Source organism: Ursus arctos, unplaced genomic scaffold (genome assembly GCF_023065955.2).
Source record: "Ursus arctos isolate Adak ecotype North America unplaced genomic scaffold, UrsArc2.0 scaffold_2, whole genome shotgun sequence".
NCBI lineage: Eukaryota > Metazoa > Chordata > Mammalia > Carnivora > Ursidae > Ursus > Ursus arctos.
The window spans coordinates 7,384,967-7,405,076 of NW_026622874.1; the positions used below are offsets into that span (position 1 = coordinate 7,384,967).

At 43.2% G+C, this 20,110-nt stretch overlaps 1 protein-coding gene across 1 annotated transcript in view; it reads right to left on the reverse strand.

Moving 5' to 3' along the window:
* Positions 1-20,110, reverse strand: part of DNAH14 (dynein axonemal heavy chain 14) — a 321,838-nt gene that overhangs the window by 101,740 nt on the left and 199,988 nt on the right. The window contains exons 47-57 of the mRNA XM_057315759.1: positions 18,647-18,763; positions 16,304-16,462; positions 15,107-15,239; positions 13,450-13,511; positions 11,008-11,192; positions 9,725-9,853; positions 8,336-8,473; positions 7,053-7,220; positions 5,750-5,920; positions 2,697-2,864; positions 1,890-1,982 (exon numbers count right to left, since the gene is read on the reverse strand). Of these exons, the coding sequence (XP_057171742.1) occupies positions 1,890-1,982; positions 2,697-2,864; positions 5,750-5,920; positions 7,053-7,220; positions 8,336-8,473; positions 9,725-9,853; positions 11,008-11,192; positions 13,450-13,511; positions 15,107-15,239; positions 16,304-16,462; positions 18,647-18,763 (1,523 nt within the window). The remainder of the gene's footprint in view (positions 1-1,889; positions 1,983-2,696; positions 2,865-5,749; positions 5,921-7,052; positions 7,221-8,335; positions 8,474-9,724; positions 9,854-11,007; positions 11,193-13,449; positions 13,512-15,106; positions 15,240-16,303; positions 16,463-18,646; positions 18,764-20,110) is intronic.

The following is a 20,110-nucleotide window of genomic DNA, read 5'->3' on the forward strand; positions in this document are numbered from 1 at the left end:
TGGTTGAGCCCAGTCTAAACACATGAGTCCTTAAGAACAGGGAATCTTTCTTGGCTGTGGTCAGATAGAGAGACAAAGGAAGACATGTGACAGCTGATGAAGGCTTAGAAAGACGGCATGTTGCTGGCTCTGGAGATGGAGAAGGCGGGTCATGAGCCAAGGGAGGAGGGCAGCTTCTAGAAGCTTGTTTTCTTGCTCTGGATAGTTCAATAACACAATCCAGCTGAACTATAAGTAATGTTTACTTTTTAACAAGTCATGTATGATTTGCTTTTTACTTCTTTACCTATTCAACTAATCTCATTTGAATTGACCAATCTAGATCATGATTATTTTTTAAAATCTGTTTTAAAGGTTCTTCACCAGGTCATTATGCTCCCTCCAGCTACTAGTCCCTGCTGAAGCCTTGCAGGCGAGGTCAGCTTCCGGTTATTTTACCATTTTACACAAGTGAATCCAGAGCAAAGATCTATCGATGATGTTTAATTGGGCAAAGCAGTCACAGGAGCAGAGAGGAAACAGGGACTTAACATACTTTAAATTGTATTTTTAACAGGGGCTCTGATAGGACGATAGGGTCATGAGAAAGCATTGTTAAAGAGGCAAGTTTCCAGTTGAGTGTTAGGTTTTTAAAAATTGCTCTGAATGCATTCTCAGGATTTTAGAATTGAGAACTCTCTGTAAACTCAGTTATTAGAAAATAATGTCACTCAGTGGTAAAAAAACCGAACAGAGTATGTACCATTTGGGAGTTAAAAAATAACCTGTTATTAACTGAAATAGACAAAACCATAGATCTTACACAGCTTGTGTGCTAAATGTGGAGACTGATAATAAAAAAATGAAAAATTAAATATATAAGATCAGATAATGCAAAGGTCTAGGGAGAAAAAGCAGAATAAAGGGACAGAGTGACAGGAGCTGAGGGGAGGGGAGAGCCTGCTATTTTAGATAGGGGAGGAAGGAGTCCTGGGCGGTGGCAGTGCCTCAGGTAGCGTGGTGGCAATCCAGATGCGTACAAGTGTGCAGACTTGAAATGTATTTTGGAAGTTGCATTGCCAGTACTGATGGACTGAAGGTGTGGTGTGACAGAAAAGTGTCCAGGTGAGGGGTTCCTGGGTTTCTGGCTAGAGCGGTAGGTCTCCATTTATGAGAAGGGCAAGCTTAGTAAAGGAATAGTTTTCAGTGGTGGGAATATTTGCTTTTGTATTTTTGCCTTAATTCTCTTTTTAGTTTTTAATTCCTTTTAATTAGTCTTAATATGTGTCGGTTTAAATACAGCTCTAGTAGTTCTGCATGTAAAACAAGTCCTTTTGGGAAAAAATGATGTGAATAAAATAACTAGATATAAACAAAAGTATAAAATATATAAATAATAGGCATAAACAATAGCTTAAATATTCATAAATACTGTGATTCCTATAATTGGCTGTATGTGTTGGATTTTATTTAGCCTTCTGAAAGCTTTTCTCTATTCAAGTTATTTGGGGATTTTCCAAGAATTTAACTCCCACTTGTTTTCATGAGAAACAGAACTTTGTGCAAAGACTCATGTTTCTAATCAATATTCCAGGAAATGTACTATTTTCAAGGTCAAGATCCACCTGCACAGACACTACATTCGTGCTGAGGATATGGAGAGACGCTGCCAGCTCCGTCACTTCTAGTCACATCAAATGCTTTCCCAAAACAAGCATTTTAACATGCTGATAAATTTCTTATGCAAACTCCAGAGAGGAAGACCACATTGTTGTGGGACTCAGTGGCTGCAAGCTTTCACAAACAGAAAGTCTGCATAAATAAAACTTTTGTAAGCCAGGTAGATTTTATCAGATTTCCCCAACTGTTATTTTGAAACTTAAAGGTATTTGAACAATTTAAATTTTTACCAGTAACATATGACTCCCAGGCTGCCGAAGGACCCTCGCAGCTCTTGCGATGTGTTCTATGGCTTCCTTGAATAACACCATGGGATGAAAAATCTAGCAGAGGAAATGGGACAAATAAACTCCTTACAGGCATAGAAAAATCAAACGTTCACTGCAGTTTACATGCAAGGATTCGGGAACGAGAGTGACAATTTCGTAATCCAGCAACCTAGACCCAGTAAACGGGTTCATATTTATGAAAAATAAATTTGCATAACGAGGACTGTCCCTATGCCAGTACTGCTGTGAGCAGACTGGGGGAGTCACAGGCTCGAGAGAAGAGAAGGAAGAGGAGAACAACAGCATCGGGGCTGTTCTGCTGCTGCTGTCTTGGGGTAGGACTCATGGTGAGAGAAGAGTCCCAGGAGATCGGGTGAGGAATCTGTGATTCTGTCGGGGCCTCTGGTCCGACACCTGTCTGTCCACGACGGCAGTGACAGGGGTGCTGCTCCTTGCTGCTGGTCTGGACACACAGAGTGAGAGGGAGAGGGAGAGGGAGATTCCCACGCAGACTCCCTGCTGAGCACAGAGCCGGACGTACAACCCTGAGATCATGACCAGAGCTGAAACCAGGAGTCGGACACTCAACTGACTGAGCAACCCAGGTGCCCCTCCTTCTTATACACACACGTCTTGAAAATATCTGCTGTGAAATAAATATACCCATCTATGTGCGTTTGCGTGTATATAAGTGACCTGTGTGTACACACGTGCGCACACACACACACGGCACTCCTCAGACTCTACGCAGCGCGTGTCTGTACGTGCCTCCAAAGACGTGGAGCTCAGCTTCATTTGGAATTCATTCAGTACATTGGCAAGTTTATTATAGTCATTGGTATTCCGATAGATCTTTTTCCTATGAGGCTTGTTTATATCCAAGAAATCCACAAATACAACTGAGTCGTTCATCAGTTTTTCTTTGGTCCATTGAATCTATTGTAAGATAATAATTTAATAGTACCTGTTAATAGCCAAGTTCCACTCATTATCAAAACTAACGTAATAGACTGTATCAGAGACGCTCTTGGCGCAACAGATGTAGGTAAGCCTTGGGGGCTCTTCGCTTTTGTGTGCTCTGGACCCCGTTGGCAGTGAAACCTACGGACCCTTTCTCAGGATGGTATTTTAAAATGCATATACTATAAACAAAAGGGCTGCAAAGGAGACCAAATATACTGCCATGGCGTTCTACCAGAAGCATGCGGCACCTACACCGGGCCCGCGCCTTCCGTGTAGGTCTCAGCGACACTCCCCCCGCCCCTGACCTGGTGTCTGGCACCAGAAATTCCTAGCAGGCCCGGGAGATAAGGTTGGGGGGCAGGATAACGTGATGGGTAAGAGGATATCTGGAGTCCGCTATCCTGGGTTTGGATGACTCCACCACTTAACTAGCTGTGTAACCTGGGGCAAGTTCTTAACCCCACTCTGCCTCAGTTTCTTCATGTGTACAGTGAGGATAACAACAGGACCTCCATCGCAGAGGCGTTACAGAGATTAAGATGAGCAACGGTATAGAAAGCTCTGGAAACAGTGTCTGGCACGTTGTAAGTGCGACTGTTATTAGTGTTATCACATTTGATTTTTTTAAAATGAAAATAAGCCAGCCCCCCAACTGATTAAACGATACCATATAAACCCAAATTCTCAGAGAACTACTTTATATCCTTATGTCCTTAAGGAAGATGGGGTCAGTATGTCTTTAATCTGGGGTCTTGTAGTGGTTCCTGGTGTCCGTCCACAGAGCAAGCCGTGCGTCCCTGAAGCACGTGCGAGCTCTCGTCCTACCGCCTCTACACCCACTGCTCGATCAGTCTGGCGAAGTCCGAAACCTGGGCTGCAGCTGCCGTTTGCAGGAGGGAGTGTGCGAACTTCCCTGCGGCACAAATGAGCTCTCTTCTGTTATTTTAGCAAAGTCTCTCCCTCCCTCCTTCCCTTCCTCCCAGTTATCTTTACCAAGCACCAACTGAGAGGAAGGGAGGATGCTGAATCCTGGTGATTTAGGTAAAGGTAAAATCAATGACTTTGTTTTCACGGAACCCATAGGTTAGAGAGAGAAATAAGTAATGACATTACAGTAAGTTCTAGAATAGGAAAAGTCCACAGTCCCGGGAGAAAGAAGGGACACTGAAACTGGAAAGGGTGCAGTATTGGCCAGAACATTCAGTCGACGAGGAAGCGGGAGCTGAATCTGGAAGGACGGCCAGAGGGGACCCAGAGGTGTTGAGGCAGAGGCAGGAGAGACGCCGCCACGTTCCGGCTAGGACGTGGGGCTGATGTGCCGAGGTTTCCGGTGCGGACGCAGGCTGGGACAGTACCGCCCGTCACCGAGGTGGGCAACATCAAGCCAGGGCACCGGGAGGGGCAGAGGGCGCAGCGGGCAGACCGGGATTGGTTCTGCAAGTGGTTCTGCGTGTCGAGCACGAAGCACCCCGAACACCATGAGCCAGACTTAAAAGACAAACCGAGGTCTCACTTTAGAGTTCAGGTTCTTTCTGCCAAACCACCTGTCTGTGTCTGAAATGTAGACATAAGGTCCAGTTCTTCCCCACAGCTTACATTTATCGAGCGCTTACTGTATGTCAGAAACTGTCCTAAACACAAATGAGTGCTGCTGATTCTCAGCACAGCCTTCGAGGTGGGCACAGCTGCTACCCCAGCTTCAGAGATGAGGGAACAGAGACACAGGGGTCCCTGCCGGGGCCCCACAGCTGCTCAGGGGTGGGGTTGGGCTTGGGAGGTGGGCAGGGTCCACATGGACAGCCTCTATATTCGAGTGCTTCTCAGGCTGCCGGGGAAGAAGAGTGGGGACAGTACACAAGTGGGCTGGGGAGTCTAGTCTCTGAGCAGAGGAAAAGCAGGGACGAGAGGAGTCCGAAGCATCACGGAAGAGCAGCTCCGAGGACACTGGGCCAAGTCTGAGGGACTCCACGAGCGAGCGGGAAAAGGATGAGCCCTGCAAGCTCAACGGAGATGGGAGGGTAGCGGCTGGGCGCCGGCATGAGCAGTCACATCAAGGAGGATCTGCGCTGAAGAGCAGAGAGCTTGGACTGAAAGGAAATACTGATGGGAGGGTCTAGAAAGTACTTTTTAAAAGCTGTCTGGATTTGTGACTAGTCTTATACATACATATGTACACGTACACAGTACACGTATACATACGCACGAACACACATCCACATGTATGTGCATGCGCTGTGTTCTGAATTTATGTGCATGTCTGCATTTCTAGGTATAAGGTTCATACCCCAAAGTCTTTTTTTTTTTTTTTACTGTTGTGAATTCGTTACATATCCTGGGCTTCTATGAACAGGGTGAGAGAAAGCAGCGCCATCAAAGACGACAAAAGGAAGGAGGAGTCATCCTGGAAGGAATTCCGAAGGACCGCCCCACCCCCAATTCTCTTGAGCTCACACCGCGGGCCTCAGAAAGGCGCTGAGCTCGTCCCTCTGCTTCCCCACCACCCTGTGGGCAGCTCAGTCTCCTGTACGGCTCTCCTTCCTTCTGGACCTGGAGCCCAGGGGCACCTGGAGGCCAAAGTTCAAGGGGCTGGAGCAACGGAGATGGAGCACTTCGGCCAGTCCTGGAGAAACGGGAGCCGTGTCAGGGCTTGTGAAGGCCAAACGCACGAGCAAAGGCATCAAGACTTGATCACTTCCATCATATCAAATCTATGCTCATTTAGACATTATCAAGTGGAAAATGGGATTGTTAATAATATTAATAATGTTATTAATATTACAGAAATGGCTGAGGACTTTTAGAAAACACCATTTTTGCCCAAAATACCATTTAAAATAATTTTTAAAATATAAGTTTACCTGAAAATAATTTTCAATTTCCTTTGAGAGAAGTTGATAGAAAAGCCCTTTTTCAGTATATTCAATTAGGCGATCGTGAAACACACGGGTGGCTTCGTGAGCAAAGAACAGAGCCGCCATCTCTCTGGACTTAATGACGACCTTCTCAGCTTGCAGCAATCCCAGGAGAAGCTATTAGGGATTGAAACATAACTTCTTTTTTAACATTAGCAGGTAGTATGTGAAGTAGAGGCTCAATTTTTGCAGGTTTACCAACGATTCCATAAAAATAGAAGCCATCATCTGAGGTAAGAATTGTCCATTTCTCCAAGTGATAAACTTGATTTCGAAATGAGATGGGCAGGTCATAACTCGGGGAAAACTGGCATGGCATCCCCCCCTGGAGGGAGAGGGGCTAAGAACCCCTCGGCTGGGCCTAGTGGAGGCCTCGCCCGCACGGGAAGCATGGGTCCTGACTATGCGGGTGGTGATCGGGACATGCTTCTTCGTGCTGACATGTTCTAAGATTAAAAGAACTTATAACCCATTTCAAACATGATATGCACTATTTTGGACCACAGGCCCATGGCAAGGAGAGAAAGACTGAATTCAAAAATTGTTTTTCTTGGGATGTCTGGGTGGCTCAGTCGGTGAAGCGTCTGCCTTCGGCTCAGGTCATGATCCCAAGGTCCTGGGATCGAGTCCTGCATGGGGCTCCCTGCTCAGTGGGGAGCCTGCTTCTCCCTCTACGTGCTGCTCCCCCTGCTTGTGGTCTCTCCCTCTCTCTCTGACACATTAATAAATAAAATCTTTGGGGAAAAAACCCAAAAACAGTTTTTCTTAATGTTTTAATTCTGAAAATTATTTGATCAAGGCTAATGACTAAGTCAGCACGGTTGGCAACAGTTCCTGCTGTAAAAAGCAAGACTCGTGGGAAATGCAAGCATATTTATGAAATGCATACAGGCTTTCATTTTCTGAGAGCTGCAATAATATCTCAGAAATAAAGCAAAACCAAAAGCCATGTAATATCCTTGCCACTGCTTTCCCTGCTGAGAATCTGAGCCTAACAGTCTGAGTGGCTTTCGTCACTGAATTCTCTGCAGGGAATTATTTTAATGATTCTTTTTTAAATGGCTCATGGGATAACCTGCTATAAACAGCAAAACTAATCAACTTGGATTTCTTCTTCCCCCCCTTCTCTAACAACTGAATGTTGACAGTGGAGAAATGGGGACAGAGAGAGAGAGAGTCAATTCAGTAAAATTACATTTCCTCAACTTACAATTTAAAGTTAAGCTAGAGAATGAATTTTAAGACACACCTTAAACATATCTCGAAGATTGAACAGGTAATGGCATTTCGCTGGGGTTGGCAACATATTCTGACATACTTGATAGTAGAGAGCGAGAGAACAAGATATTATCTGATCCTTACTTTTCTGAACGTCAGATGTGAAGTTATTGATGGAGAAATACATTCCCAAATGAGCCTTTAAAAAGAAATTTTATAGTCAGCCCAAAAGTTTAAGCAGTTTCTTCCTACTTAATTCCTACTAAGAAGGAGATGTGTGTACTATCATGGAGGATTAATGACATTTAAAATGTTAGTAATTAGAACCCACTCTAAACCAAACAGACTAATACAAAGACACTGTGAGTGTCGCAAACCGGGGAAAATTCTCCTTGTCCGAGTTTGGTGAATGACCTAGAAGCACGTGCTGCTGCTCTCTGGGGACCATTCATGCCCCACCTCTGTGTATAGCAGGACTGCTGGCAATTCTCCCGCCCCCTTGCCCCCAGGAGAGGTTACCAGATGGAATACAAAGTGACAGAACTATTGTCTCATTTTGGGTTGGTGTATGTATAGATAAATTCTTCTACATTAGGATTTTTTTAAGGTGTGGGTTTTTGATCATGTGCAGAATTACCAAGGGCTTTTTGAAAGACAGATTTAAAAAACTGATCTTTAAATTTTATATTATAAAGAAGGAAAACACATGATTAGCTTTGAAGAAATTAGTAATCCTGCATAAGATTTTTTTCTTTCTTTCTTTTTTTTTAAGTAGGCCCCAGCACGGGGCTTGAACGCACGACCCTGAGATCAATACCTGAGCTAAGAGCCGGATGCTTAACTGACTGAGCCGCCCACGTGCCCCTCAAATTTATTTTTCTAATCAAACTAGATTTCAAATTGAGCCATTTTTCTAATAAGATATTTCAGATTCTTTTTCTTATTTTGTATTCTATAAAGAAACAAAGAAAACAAACCAAGATAGCAAAACCCCAGGCGAGCTTGTTAATAACGCAGACTCCCGAGCTCCATCCCAGATATGCTGGATCAGGATCTTTGAGAACGAAGCCGTACGAGCCACAGGTTACACATGCAATAAACGTGTGCCACATGTATTTCTAATGCGCACTGACTTACGCTGCGGTTATTCAGACACACATTACAACCACAGGCCGGAAAGTGGAGGGAGGGGGAACAAAACCCATCCCCTTGAGGGAATTTTCTTTCAGTATCAGTGGTTTCAAGTTCTCAAGGTTTCTCTCATACCAGGGAATTAAACTTCTTGTTCAGTAGAAAACGAACTGGACGCACTACCTGGAAAATGGCCTGCAAGGCGCTCTGCGGAGGGTGCGGCAGCACCAGGATGGTAAAGTGTTTGAGGAGACGCGGGCTGATGTGCCTCCTGACTGCTGCAGGGACGCAGGCTGCCACTAGAGAAAGATCTTGAATGTTCTGCAGGAAGAGTGAAAAGGACGGGTACACGCATCTGTAGAAAGTGAAATATCACCCATTTCCCAGCCCCCAACGAACAGATTTCAATGTTTAGACGAAAAGATGATTTACTGCGAAAACAAAAACTTGGACAGTAATAGAAATTGATCTTCTTGGAAGTAACCAAAATCCTCAAATGCAATTTCAAGACATGTTCCTTCTAGGAGGCTTTATAAATGTCATCAAGCAACAGCCTGTCTTTGGAAAAGCAATTATTGGACACTGAGCAGCACGCTGAGGCGAGCGGAGGACTCTGGCGATGAGGGAGGACTCTGGCGATGAGGGAGGGCTCAGAAGCATGGGAGTGAGTCTCCAGGAAAGCCAGAGTTGCGCGGGTCACAGCCTGTGGACACTGCACCTTCAGAACGCTGCAGGGCTGGCCTCGGTCCTGCAAACCGGCTCACAGACTCATGGTGAGATTTGTAACAGGCCCAGGCCCCGGCCCCGGCCACAGGAAGCCCACAAGAGGCCAGCCTCAGCACTTCTTGTCCTTTGTCCTTGTCTCCTGGATATCCCCTGCCCGGGCTGCATCAGAATTCTTCTCCTGGCTATAGGAAGACGGGTGGTTCAGACAGTCTGGGGTCTGAGCTGACACCATGCACCAGCCAGGGTGCTGTCCAGGATCCTTGGCCCAGGTTTGTCTGAGACGTGCAACTGTTTGTAATGCAACCATCTAATTTCACAAAGTCAACTTTACCAAGTAAGGAGACAAGTGCATTTGCTCTTTCAAAAACTGCAGCCACTCTGATTTGGTTCAATGCAACAAAAACAATGGCACAGGAACACCACCCTGGGAATCTGTAGGACTTTGCTACTGCATATCCCTGATCTGTGATCTTGCAAATAGAGACACAGAACAGTCTTATGCAGACAGTAAGGATGCATTTGAAAGGACATATTTTTACTAGCTTTTCTCATATGTGAACTACTGCTACACTGAAAAATCTGATGAACTACTGATGTGATGAATAACGGTGAGCATTTATTTGACTCAGAAATGAAACCTAGAGGGCCATACTGGTAATTTTCACACCAACAGCGAATCCTATGGAGCTGTGTGGAATGACAAGGACGCCATCAGCACGGTTCAAGTAGGGTTTCCGATGTGTTCTGTCTGTGTGACTAGAGTTCCTACATTTCTCCATTCACTCAACACTGCTATGAATATTTAATTCATTGTTAATGGGAACAAAACCTTCGTATACGCTGTACCTTCCAAACGTTCTTCTCAGTGTCGTACAGGCCTCCCATATCCAGCAACTGCCTGATTAATTCCAGGGGCGGCTGAGCTCCGTACATATCTGATTCTGGCACGTTCAGATCATCAATGAACAGTACAATCTGGAGCAAGACAAAAGGGTTTAAATCACTTAGTATTGCCTTTCTTTCAATTACAAATTAGGAATATTAATTACACTATGGTGTAAGAACAAAGTTGCGTGAAACAACACGCCTGTTTTTCTATTAAAAAGCAGCAGACCAAATTCCATTTTGAAGAGATGACTTTAGAAAACAGTAAGTTTTCAAAATAGCAGACTGCACTCAACAAGTCTGTTCTCTTAGCACTTTTCCCTGAGACTGTGGTTCCAGTTTCTCTTTCTCACAACAGGCCCGAAATGGAGTCCCTTACGGTAGGCCCCGTGCCACCCAACCCAGACTTAATGACAGTTTCGGCTCTCCCAGAAATGGAATCTTTTTTTTTTTTTTTTAAAGATTTATTTATTTATTTATTTATTTGACACAGAGAGACAGCCAGCGAGAGAGGGAACACAGCAGGGGGAGTGGGAAGAGGAAGAAGCAGGCTCACAGCGGAGGAGCCCGATGTGGGACTCGATCCCGGAACGCCAGGATCACGCCCTGAGCCGGAGGCAGACGCTTTAACGACTGCGCTACCCAGGCGCCCCCCAGAAATGGAATCTTAAACCAGTCCCTCAGCACTAGGGAGGTCCTTGGCCTGACACCCTGCCATACCCAGGGGGAAAGTGACATTGTCACAATTAACACTCCTTTTGCCAGTATAATTTCCCCCCCCCAACCCCCTTCACCTGTAAAAGTCTTTCATCTTGTACAGCTTCTGGGAGCCCCTTTCTTTCTGCTAGTTGCATGCCTAGCAGACTCATGAATAATTGAGTAAAGCCAATAAATCCTTAAAATTTACTCAGTTGCATTTTGGTTTTTAACAGTCCCAAGTCACGGTCACAGGAAGAAAATGTGGTCAAATACACCATCACAAAACCAGGGGCATCTAACACCTTTTCTGTCTTATCTGGTCACGTTCACTTTAGATGCCAGGAGCGTCTTCTGGCTTTAGTAATTCTGAATCCGTGTAATTGATCAGTAGTATACTGATCGGTATTTATAAAGTGCATTTTCTAGCTGTACAGGAGTATATGTGACACTTAGCTGATTCTCTGTTTATGATTATTAATTAAAACACGTCACATTATGGCTTGAGTGGCAGAAGCAGATTAGTCAACGGGATGGGGGCATTTTACCCTGCTGTTCTTTGGTGCTCCAAGAGTATCTCTGGTTCTTCTCACTAATTTCTTCAGGATCATCTCCTTGGCTTTGGCAGCTGTGATACTGATGCTAAAATTTATTGTTGAGACTATAATTCCTTTCTTATCATTTTTCAATGAACTTTCATCAGTTCTGACTGCTGGCTTTTTAATAGGCTTCTCTGTTATGCCAAATATGGAAAGAAACACAAATTTAAAGTACTTTGAGAATATCTGTGATTTATTTTTAAGGTGTTAGGAAATATAAACATTATATACTTTTACTGTATTATTTACAAGAAATGGCTCTGAGGACAATTCAGTGAGAGCAGGAATACCAACTGTGAAATGTTTCCAACGATTTCCTTCCTTTGATGTGGTCTGCAGGGTCTCTGCAACCACAGCCAAATACAACAGTATGAAAGCTCAGAGAAATCTCTGCAGTTGAAGCACACCTGACACAGGTCCCTTTTTATGATCTGAAAGTATCTGGATGAACAAGATGGTATGTATCTACTGAGAGCACACAGGAGAGGCTGAAAAGCAACACCCACCTGCTCCACCAAAGGCATCAGACTTAGGACGCATCCCCTGAGAGCACCCTCCACAAGGGCCACTCGGGATGGTGCTACGGCAAATATAAAAGTAAAAACAAAATCAAAAACTCCTCTGGCAAGAATCTTGTGGCCAGGCTCCCTTCCCGATCTGCCCCCTTGTGGCAAGAATTTTGTGGCCAGGCTCCCTTCCCGATCTGCCCCCTTGTGGCAAGAATCTTGTGGCCAGGCTCCCTTCCCGATCTGCCCCCTTGTGGCAAGAATCTTGTGGCCAGGCTCCCTTCCCGATCTGTCTGGGGGCTGCCCATGCTTTTCCTCTTCAGAAATGGAGTGGCTTTCCTAGAAGAGAACATGGGCAGTAACCTCCTCAACATCGGCCACAGCAACTTCTTTCCAGACACGTCTCCAAAGGCAAGGGAAACAAAAGCAAAAATGAACTTTTGGGACTTCATCAAGATAAAAAGCTTCTGCACAGCAAAGGAAACAGTCAACAAAACTAAGAGGCAACCCACGGAATGGGAGAAGATATTTGCAAATGACATTATAGATAAAGGGCTAGTATCCAAGATTTATAAAGAACTTCTCAAACTCAACACCCAAAAAACAAATAATCAAGTCAAAAAATGGGCAGAAGACATGAGCAGACACTTCTCCAGAGAAGACATCCAAATGGCCAACAGATGCATGAAAAGATGCTCCACATCACTAGCCCTCAGGGAAACGCAGATCAGACCACACTGAGACACCACCTCACACCAGTCAGAATGGCTAATATTAACAAGGCAGGAAACAACAGATGTTGGAGAGGATGTGGAGAAAGGGGATCCCTCCTATATTGTTGGTGGGAATGCAAGTTGGTACAGCCACTCTGGAAAACAGTATGGAGGTTCCTCAAAGAGTTAAAAATAGAGCTACCCTATGACTCAGCAATTGCACTACTGGGTGTTTACCCTAAAGATACAGATGTAGTGAAAAGAAGGGGCACATGCACCCCAGTGTTCATAGCTGCAATGTCCATAGTAGCCAAACTGTGGAAGGGGCCGAGATGCCTTTCATCAGACGAATGGATAAAGAAGATGTGGTTTATGTATACAATGGAATATTCCTCAGCCATCAGAAAGGATGAATATCCACCATTTGCAATGACATGGATGGAACTGGAGGGGATTATGCTAAGTGAAATAAGTCAAGCAGAGAAAGATAATTATCATATGGTTTCACTCATATGTGGAACGTAAGGAATCGCATGGAGGATATTAGGGGAAGGAAGGGAAAAAGAAGGGGGAGAATCAGAGAGGGAGACGAACCATGAGAGACTATGGACTCTGGGACACAAACTGAGGGTTTCAGAGGGGAGGGGGGTGAGGGGATGGGTCAGCCTGGTGATGGCTACTAAGGAGGGCACGTATTACAATGAGCACTAGGTGTTATATGCAAATGATGAATCATGGAATACTACAAATAAAAAAAAAAAGAAAAAAGCAATGGAGTGGCTGCTCCCAGACCACTTGGCCCGCATTCCCCAGGAGGGGGCTCCGGAAGTGCCACGTGTGCGGCCCGATCTGAGAACTCATATAGTGACTTCTCCCCTGCGTTACTCGGACAAGCATGAAGGAACAGGAGAGGCCGACGCTGCCTCCAGGTACTTCTAGACTTCATCCAAAGTTCCCCGGAGAAGCCGGAGAAGCCGCCTGCTGGGAAGCACTGCCATCACCAGCCCAGCTGTTGGGCAGGGCACGGCAGTCTGAGAGGGGCGTGGAGATCTTTCAGGATTCTCGATTTTAAACCATCAGTGGAAATCTGTTCATTCTGAGATACCAGACAAGCACGCGGCGACCTGCACATGGCTGAGCCAGGAAGGAGTTTCACACGATGTGATACGTACCTTGACTTCCAGTGGCTGTCTTGCGAGTTTCAGAAAGCAAGATGCTGATATTCTGCTTCAGGCTGTTGGAAGAAAAGATCCAAAATCAGCTTGCTTACCGTAGTAGCCGTATGAACAAAATATCATCGAAGTACCAGAGTGCGGTGGGTTGTACCTCGCTCTCCCACAAGGGAAAAAATATTCTTTTTTCCTGTTTGCACTTTTACAGAGAAGATCATGCCACCCGTCACCATTAAGTTCAACACCACAGGCTCACTCTCAAAAACAAACCGGACAAATTCCTAGGGTGCCAGGCTACTGGTCTCCCCGATGGGCAGTAAGCCATTAACTCACTCACCCCTTTATAAAATGCACTTTCCCTTGCGGACCGCTCAGCAGAAGCCCCTTTCACCTTTAGTACATCCTTGTCTTCAGGTGTTTCTTTGTAATATGATTTCTTGATTAAAATCCAGTTTAAATAGTGAACCTCCAGTAAGATTTCTTTTCTGGCATTTATTATTTATTATAATAATTCAGATAAGGAAGAATTCCTATGGTTTTAAATCTTTCAAAAATTCTTTCTCTGACTTTTTATGGCCTTGCTTAAGTGTAGTAGGATCCATCCCAAAATCATGCATCTAACATGCAGGTGACGGTGCTCTGGCTACCAGTGGCATCGGAAGGACAAGTGGGGGAATTCAAGATGTCTTAGGAAGACAGGACAGCCTTGACAAGTGCAGGCGGGAGACGCGCTGCGGCTGGGGAGGAATCCTACAGTGTTACTCCGGTCAAACAACAGTGTGCTTCTCTCATGTTTTAATTAGAATTAACTTTAAAAATTTGCACTTTTTATTTGCACGATTTAGAACTCTTTTTCATTGCTTTTTTCCCCCCTCCCTTCAGGAAGAGACACAGAGAAGGGCAAAGTTCTTTGTAAAGAATGTTTTTTTGTTTTGTTTTGTTTTGTTTTTTCAAGAAGGCTCCATACCCAGTGTGCGTGGAGCCCAACGGGGCGGGAACCCATGACCCTGAGATCAGAGCTGGGCTGAGATCAAGAGTCCCACGTTTAAAGAATATTTATTTTCTATTTGATAAGATGAAAATTCTAGGGCAAGAAAACCAATTATATGCAATACTTTTTTGGTATGTTTTAGGTGCATTTTTCCAGGAAGGAAAACAGCTTATAGCTTCATTTTGTTATGTAAGAAAAAGGAGATTTTAAATTATAAGTTATACGTAAAATAAACGTAAAAACTTCTCACATAAAGGAATTAATCTAGGTGTTAATACTTGGGAAAAGTACAGATTTTGTTCCTCTCTTGCCTTTGGAAGAATTCTGCATTTTAACGTTAACAGGTTTGCTTTTTAAAACAAGGCACATTTATTTATTTTTTATTTTTTATTTTTTAAAGATTTTATTTATTTATTTGACAGAGATAGAGACAGCCAGCGAGAGAGGGAACACAAGCAGGGGGAATGGGAGAGGAAGAAGCAGGCTCATAGTGGAGGAGCCTGATGTGGGGCTCGATCCCGGAACGCCGGGATCACGCCCTGAGCCGAAGGCAGACGCTTAACCGCTGTGCCACCCAGGCGCCCCTAAAACAAGGCACATTTATATATCAAAGCAAACATTTTTTTTTTTACCAGACAGATCAAATTTAGCGTTTAAATATACAACCTTGATTTTTTAATTTCATTGAAGAGTAGGACTTCTCCTAAGATGGAGCCGTATTTCACATCCAGTGCTCCAGGGCCCTCCAACTTCTCCAGCATTTCATTAATGGCACTGGTTTTCCCAACAGCAGGGTCTCCTAAGGAAAAAAAAGACATTAGGTTACATTTATAGCCAAGGAAATGAAGAGATGCTAACACATTAAGATGAACCAATAACACTTTATTTGAAAATTGCATGAAACATAGATTCTTTCCTCCCCTTTTTTAAAAACCATGGTTAAGATTGGGTAAAACCAGGGAGTAAATACAAAATCCTCTCAAATTTTTTACAGCTCTTACAAAAGGACCGATTCAGAGTTAACCATTATTTCTAACTGAATGCTCACGTACGCCTCTCACCAATCTTTTTGCTTACAGCACAGACGAGCTGCTACTGCTACACGAAATTCATTTCCCTGAAAACTTTGGCCGACACAATCTGGGAGAGAGGTTTGATGACAAACTTCTGTAGCAGAACAGGGTCATGACTTTACAATTCCGTGGATATTAAGAGTAAGAATTTTCTCAGGCCAAACTGGAGGCAAGGAATGGACTGTCTGAGAGTTCCAGCCTCGTTTGCCTCAATACTTTCTGTTTGGAACTCGGGGAGCAACACGACGGCCTCTGGTGATGGACAACACAGTGTAGGGGGCTAGAAGAGGTAAAATAAATGTTACAGGAGAGGTGGGGCTGTATTGAATTAGTCATGTGGTAACCTTAAAGGATGGAAACATCTGAACGTCAGGTTGAGGAATTACGTGTATAATTTTTTTAAAAAAATCAGGCAGTTTCTTTCAATGTTTTCCTTGTATGTAGTTATGTGAGTACATTTAATTAGACCAATCGATGTTCCTACCATTAGGGACCCTCTAAGGCCATCAGCCCACAGGCTGTGGAGGCCATGCATGCGTTGACGCTATGGTTCTACTTCTGGAATTTGTCTTGGAAGGACCAGAAGGAAGGATAAAGAGTTATAACGGCCTCTACTGGCAAACGTAGGGAAAGGGGCATTCATATACTGTTAGTAAGAATATAGATTGATATGGTGTCTAAAGCTTTTCAGGGCGTATTTTTTTCCCCAGTTATAAAGTAAAATGTTTAGACTAAATAATTACTAATCCTGTTCCTAACTCTGAAATTCTCCTTCTTTAAATCTAAATACCTGTGAGAAGTACAGGGCAGAAATTCTTTAAAAGAAGGCTTATGAGGAAGGAAAGGGACACCGTGTCTCTGGTGGCAATATGACTGATGTTCTCTCCATATTCTGTTATCTTCAAGAGGTTTTCACTCGATCCTTCAGGGTCCACTAGTATTGGCGTTCCTAAGGTAAAGTTAAAAAGTTTCAAATGACCTATAGATAAACGTTAATCTTTTAGGTACTAAATACTTTCTGGAGAAGTCTGCACAGTGTAGAACAATGTCAGCAGACGCACAGAAGCCAAAATGGACGCCAGTGCCTGGGGGTCTCTGCTGATCTCAGCAGCTGTTCCTTCCACCCCCACTCAGGCGGTGAACTACCCCCATCCCTCCGACTGTCCACCACCTGCAGGCAATGCCCCTTCCCCTCCTCCTTCCCTCCAGTGAAAGGAAGAAAGCAGCTCTGCTGCCAAAGCTCCTGCCGTCGTAGAAGAACTTCCCTTCCCGGGTAAGGCTTCTCCCCCATTATCTGTCTCTTGTTCCTGTTGAAACTTTCCCATGAACGAACACTTATGTACTAGTATCTCTGTCTTGTTATTGGTTGAACCATGGGAAACTGACATTCATTTAGTAAAAACCAGTTGAACATGGGAAATTTAATATGAAATAAAACACGCACACACACACACACACACCCAAACGAAACCATATCCGTCTTGATTCCACAGCTTCCTACAAACACCACCCCCACTCTTTCCACCATCATGCAGCCAAACCTCTCGGAAGGGCTCCACACAACAGAGACCTCACTTGCTCATCTTGTAGTCGCTTTTCTAACGTTGGCCATCAACTGGCCCACACGCTCACAGGGCGCACGATTCTGAAGCACATGAAAGTGTGCGGTCAATAGTCTCTCACTCCTGTATCCTAGAGACTAGTTCCCATCCTGTGTATGCTGGTCAGCACTTCAAAAAACTGAGTACATTTTAGAGGTGAATGTCTCATAGATTTCTTCCAGTGTCCCAGCAACGGATATTTACGGTGTTTCCAGTCTTTTGCTGAGTGTACAGAATACACCCACATCATCCTGCACACGGCCTGTCACAGGCGGAGCTGCTGGGTCCGTATAAATTGGCATAGGATGTATAATTTCGATACACACTGACAAGCTGCCTTCCAGTGTTTTCATTCCAAAGCACCTCACATCATTAATGGTATTTCTGAGAATCTTCCTGGAGTCTTACATGAACAAAATGTGGGGGTTTTGTTATGGTTTGTTTCTGGTGCCAGAGACTGGTCTGATTGACTTCGGATAGTCTCAAACGAAGACGGTCCTGGGATGTTTCGACATTTAGATTCCTGTCATAGGTTGGCTTTGAAAGCTTGGGAGGGGTTTAATTTCTTCTAGGCTTGTGGCCTACAATGAGGATAAGGTGGGACCAGAGGAAGTGGTATCTTGGATTTAGTTTCCCATAGGAATGGTAAACTACGATACTGAGTTCCATGCATTCAGTTGTGTTTTTGGACGTAGTAGTAAAAGCTAAGGATAAAAATAACCAATATAGCACTAACATATGATACACAACTCAGATGTTTTAAATAAATATAATCACCCACTAACACCTACTGTGACAAATATTACACAATAGAAAGTTTGTACAAATTAATTCAAAATTAGAACTTTCTGGATGCTTGGCAACTATGATATCTCTGGTTGTTTTCTGCCAGAAAGTCTGATAACCAAACTTTGAAATACACTGATAAGAGAAACCTGACCTCAAAGAAATTCAACTCAATTTGCATTTATTGAATTTCTTATATTTGCAAGAACGCTAAATGAAGCTTGGTCATTAAGTTCCTGCCTCAAACTTCAACTGAGCTCTCGTGGTACAACAATCTTCTGTATCTTTGTTTTCTGTAGTATGCAGAAGATTGAGAAAAAGAACAATGAACAATGAAGCATTTATGGATATTTGTGAAGGTATGATAATTCTATTCTAATTGGCTCTTTTAAAATCAAGTGTAGTTCTTACATATATGCTTTTCCTATTTTATAAGAGGTCCTCTCCCTTTTTTGCTTTCAATAACCACAGCTAATTAAAATACTAAATATTTCCACTAGTAAGACTTTCAATGACCTATAGTTTTACAATGCACACCTGACTCAATCATATAGAATCCAGTTTCTCAGAAAGCAATACTCAGTGGATATTGTCTTAAAGGCCTGCTTTGTAAACATAGATCTAAGCTGGTTCTGCCCAACTTGGAACAGATCAGTCTCCAAAGTTGCTGAGGTAACTATTTTTATATCTAAAGTAGTCCCAACATTTTAGAGAAGTTAGAGTATGATTCTTGTAATTCTTCTTACCTTTTTGAATTAGTGTCTGAATACTAGGAAGTAATTCTGACCATGGTATGAATTCGCATTGCTGTAAATCCACAAAATAGCCAAAGATGGAACGTTTACCAGTTGGTAGGTTGACGCCTACATGTGAAAATGACAAATCAATCAATCCAAGTAAGAAAGGTTCATTTATGGAATGCTTCATTGATGATATGATCTCTATGTGAAAAATCTGATTGTTGAATCAGAAATAGTAACTATTCACCAAGGGTATATCCAAATTTATAAAACAGGCCTTTTTTATTCTTCTGATCTTTAATTACATAAAAATGTCTTTTTATATCCAGAAAGCAAGGTGAATCATTATCTGATATCCTTTGAAATCTTACCCAGAAGTTCTGCTTATTATCACGTGTTGGATATTATTAAATGACAGTAATATACTGGTTTTACTCAAACCAGTGTATTAGATAACTTTGCTACTTATTTGCAAAGCACATTTGTTTTTCCATTACAAAAGTAATAAATTTTCTTAATAGATTCTGGAAAATACAGAACAATAAAAGCAAAAGAATTTAGCCATGGTTTCACCATATGACGATAACAGTGTGAATATTTGATACAGTTCTTTGAAACATTTATAAAATTTTTATATACCAGTAAATTCATTTTTTTTGGAGTACACAGTTCTAGGAGTTTTTTACCACTGGAATGTATTTTGTAATCACCATAACGGGTGAGATAACAGAACAATTCTAAAACCCTAAAAAAACTTCCTAGTGCTACCCCTTTTGTCTTTAGTCCCAACCCTTGGTAATCACCGATCTGGGCTTTGTTTTTTTTGGGGTTTTTTTTTTTTTTTTTTGCTACTGAGTTGTAGGAGTATTATTTAGTATTTAGGATACTAACCCCTTATCACATACATGGTTTGCAAATGTTTTCTCCTGCTCCATAGGCTGCGTTTTCATTCCGTTGATTGTTTCCTTGGCTGTGCAGAAGCTTTTCAACTTCGTGCAGTCCCACTTATTTTTGCTTTTGGTGTCAATTCCAAAAAATCATTGCCAAGACCAATGTCAATTCCTTCTAGGAATTTTATAGTTCAGGTCTTACATTTGTATCTTTAATCCATTTTGAGTTCATTTTTGTTAGTGGTGTGAGTTAGGGGTCCAACTTCATTATTCAGTTTGCATGTGACTATCCAGTTTTCCCAATTCTGTTTATTGAAAAGACTATCTTCTTGATGTCTTTGTCAAAAATTGGTTGGCTAGGGGTGCATGGGTGGTTCAGTCGGTTGGGTGTCTGACTTGGTTTCAGCTCAGGTTGTGATTTCGTGGTTGTGAGATTGAGCCCCACGTTGGGTTCTGTGCTCAGTGAGGAGTCTGCTTCGGCTTCTTTCCCCCTCTCCCTCTGCCCCTCCCTACTCATGCGTGTGCTCTCTCTGAAGTGAATAAAATCTTTAAAAAAAATTGGTTGGGTGTAAGGGCATGG